Source organism: Rhagoletis pomonella, unplaced genomic scaffold (assembly GCF_013731165.1).
Source record: "Rhagoletis pomonella isolate Grant_MI unplaced genomic scaffold, Rhpom_1.0 Rhpom_scaffold_00110, whole genome shotgun sequence".
NCBI classification, from domain to species: Eukaryota; Metazoa; Arthropoda; class Insecta; order Diptera; family Tephritidae; genus Rhagoletis; species Rhagoletis pomonella.
The window spans coordinates 38,704-41,755 of record NW_023458664.1 but is presented as its reverse complement, the minus strand read 5'-3'; the positions used below and the strand labels follow the sequence as shown (position 1 = coordinate 41,755).

General features: G+C 36.4%; 1 protein-coding gene across 1 annotated transcript; it reads right to left on the bottom strand.

Annotated features, from left to right (window-relative positions):
• Positions 1-490: 490 nt before the first annotated feature.
• Positions 491-2,527, bottom strand: LOC118750006. The gene is made up of 3 exons (XM_036484746.1): positions 1,559-2,527; positions 801-1,497; positions 491-737 (listed from the first exon to the last, which is right to left on the bottom strand). The coding sequence occupies exons 1-3, from the start codon at positions 2,525-2,527 to the stop codon at positions 577-579; spliced, it is 1,827 nt and encodes a 608-aa protein (XP_036340639.1). The 3' UTR covers positions 491-576.
• Positions 2,528-3,052: the final 525 nt, after the last annotated feature.

Here is a 3,052-nt window from a genome sequence, read left to right as displayed (position 1 = left end):
CGCATAAACGCTTGCATTCCGAACCACCGGATTCTAACAATCTTAAGCTTCTCATTAACCTTTTGTCTAATATTATCTCACACAGTTTTTATATCTGCTTTGTTTAGGCCTTCAGCCTAAATATTACTTGTTTACGCACCACCCTAATGCCAGCATATGTACGTGCATACGTATCTGCATAGGCATTAGACTGGGTCGAAAAAAAAAGTTGCTAATGTCCGCCCCTAAATTTAAAGATTATGTTGAGAGGGTTCTGGAAAATTTTTTTTTTTTTTTTTAACCCTCCGAAATACAGCCGAAATGGTTTTTTCGTTGTAACTTGGTTATTTGACGGCCGATTTTTAAAATTGATATGTCATTATTTTTGTCTTGAGAAGCTTCACTTTTCGTTCTTATGTCTTTTTAAGCTTTGAAGTCGCGTTCGCATGATAAGGGCAGAAACAAAATTTTACCCCCCCTAAAGCATATTTTTTTCCTTACCAAACGAAAGTACTTAAAAATTCAAGAAAATGTTGCCTTCAAACTATATTACTAAAATAATCAACAAAAAAGTTATTTCACTTACAATATTTATTGCTACTTAAGCAAATTTTGGCGCGAATCAAGGCTTTTATATTGGTCTCGGCTTTCTAATTTTGCAAAAATGTGGCCCAGGCGCTTTTCATCAGTGACAGCACTTGCAGACTCACTAACAACACGCACAAACCGTTCGGTATTCTGGGAATGACAGAGGAACTCTAAAAAAAAATGATTTAAAAGTACTATAAGACCCGTGAAGTTTTTAGTTTGAAGATATTTACCTGGGATATTTATCACTTCATTTTCCGAAAATTGAAACATTGTAAGTTCACTATCTGGGTAGAACTGCACACAAGGGGGTTCCGTAATCTTAAACTGACTCCAATCGATCATGCTGACATACGACTTACTTTCAAAGTTTATTACGCCACGCTTTGGGACCTTGAACACGCGAAGCCCTGCTGGTGGATATTGACGTGCTGTTTTGATTTTTTCGTACCCATCATTACGTATCTCTGGATCAGCGTCGGTTATCATGGCTAATAATATATTTTCTGGGTGAAAATAATATGCATTATTTTCTATAGCTGAACGTATAATGGCTTGAACAGCATTTGATAGTTCGCGTATCCAGCAAATATACTTAAAAACGTGTCTACTTCCATGAATTGCTTGTGGCTGGCTCTTTACAAGAAACCAGAATGGTGCATAAACTTTCACAACAAACTCTACCATGTTTCGCAACTCCGCTGACGGGCTTTCTTTGGAAACATATACCCGAAGTAACCTGGAAGCTGTTGTAAGCCACCGAGCTGTACTGACGGGACCGGGGCTCTTACTAGCGAGATATTCATCGCATTCACCATTATTTACTGCCAAAACCATATCAAATAAATAACGCTGATCATTGCGTAATTCCCAAGAGCCAATATTTTCAGGAATAACTCCCATAGCAATAGCCTCAAAACCACTTACAACCTGATAAGGAAAATATATGTTTTTGTTTATAACATTAACTATTATAGTGTGGACAACCTACCGGGTATTTGGTGCAAGTCATAATTTCAGACCCCAACACCCCTGGCCAAACACCAGGTCCTTTCTGCTTGCCAATATAATGCGTTAACAACTTTTTTAGAGGCAACTCGTTGAAATGTAACAAACACACATTCCACTGCAAGGGCCTTTGTAAATAACGTTCCATTTGTGCATTTACTCCAATTTTATATCCAGTATTGACAGCTGTACCATCACAGCTTATAGCTACAAGTTCGTTTAAGCAATATTTTTGGGTATTCAAAAAGCTTACTATTGCTTGCTGGATTGCTTCCCCAGTGCCTTCTTTTGGAGATACGTATCCAATAAATTTCGAATCAGGCTCTTTCAAAATTGTAATATGCTCCTCTCTTAGAAGCATTGTTCTTACGCTACCGTGAACTATTTTTTTTTTTAGTGTTACGTCCTGTTTACCATCATACGAAATGCATTTAAGATCAGTGCCAGTTTTTGTTGCTGCTTCAGTTTGTGCTCTACATTTGTTACGCTCGCGTGAAATTTTATTTTTGTCAATGACCAGATAATCAAAATATTTCATAATTTTATCCGCTGTGTTTTCTTTAAAATCCTTTTTTACTTTTGTAGCAATCGCAGCTTGCAAATCTTTTATTAGCATTGTAGCAAGCAATGATCCAAAGCGATCTGAAGTATCCGTCCTATCTAACGCCGAGCAATAATTTTTTAAGGACAAATCAGATACTTTTAAACTTTGTGTGACTTCTTCACTTGCTTCATCGTCTTCACTTGAGCTAGGCACATAACCAATCGAACTTGCAGCGGTTTCAGTGTGATTTTCAACATTACATTCTAGCGAGCAATTGTCAGTTCTAGTATGATCAAGCCCACTATCTAATGACAAAAGCCTTGGCCCGCATTGATCATAAAGAAAGTCATTTACCGCGGTTGGAACTATACTTGCACTAGGGCAATCACATTGTCGATTTAAGTCCATAATGCACTTACACTTTGAAATTAACAATATTTTATTCCATTCCTGATCATTATATTCATAAGGATGTTTTTTTACATTGTAATAACTTTGAAGGAGGCTTTCAATGTTTCTCCGGAGCGTAGTTCTTGTAACTATAGGGATGTTTGCCTGCTGCCACAACTTTGAAATTGTGTTCATAACTATTGGCAAATATTCATTGAGACTTCGATTTTTTGGAACACTTGCAGAGCCGTAATATTTAAGGAACAAAAAATATTCAATAACACCACGTTTCGTAGGTAACATTTTAATATCAATATCGCGCTTAACGAAAGCCATTTTTAAATTGCACACACTGTTAAGTCACTTTTTAATTTTATTTCACCAGCACAATTTATGGTATTAATTATAAATTATTATTATCAATACGAAACAACAGGTTTGACTCACTTATTTACTTTGACTTCCACAATTTATAAAATTTATTGGCATGATTAAATTACAAGAGGTTAGCTCGCTATTGACAGCGTCAGTTTTGCACTCCCC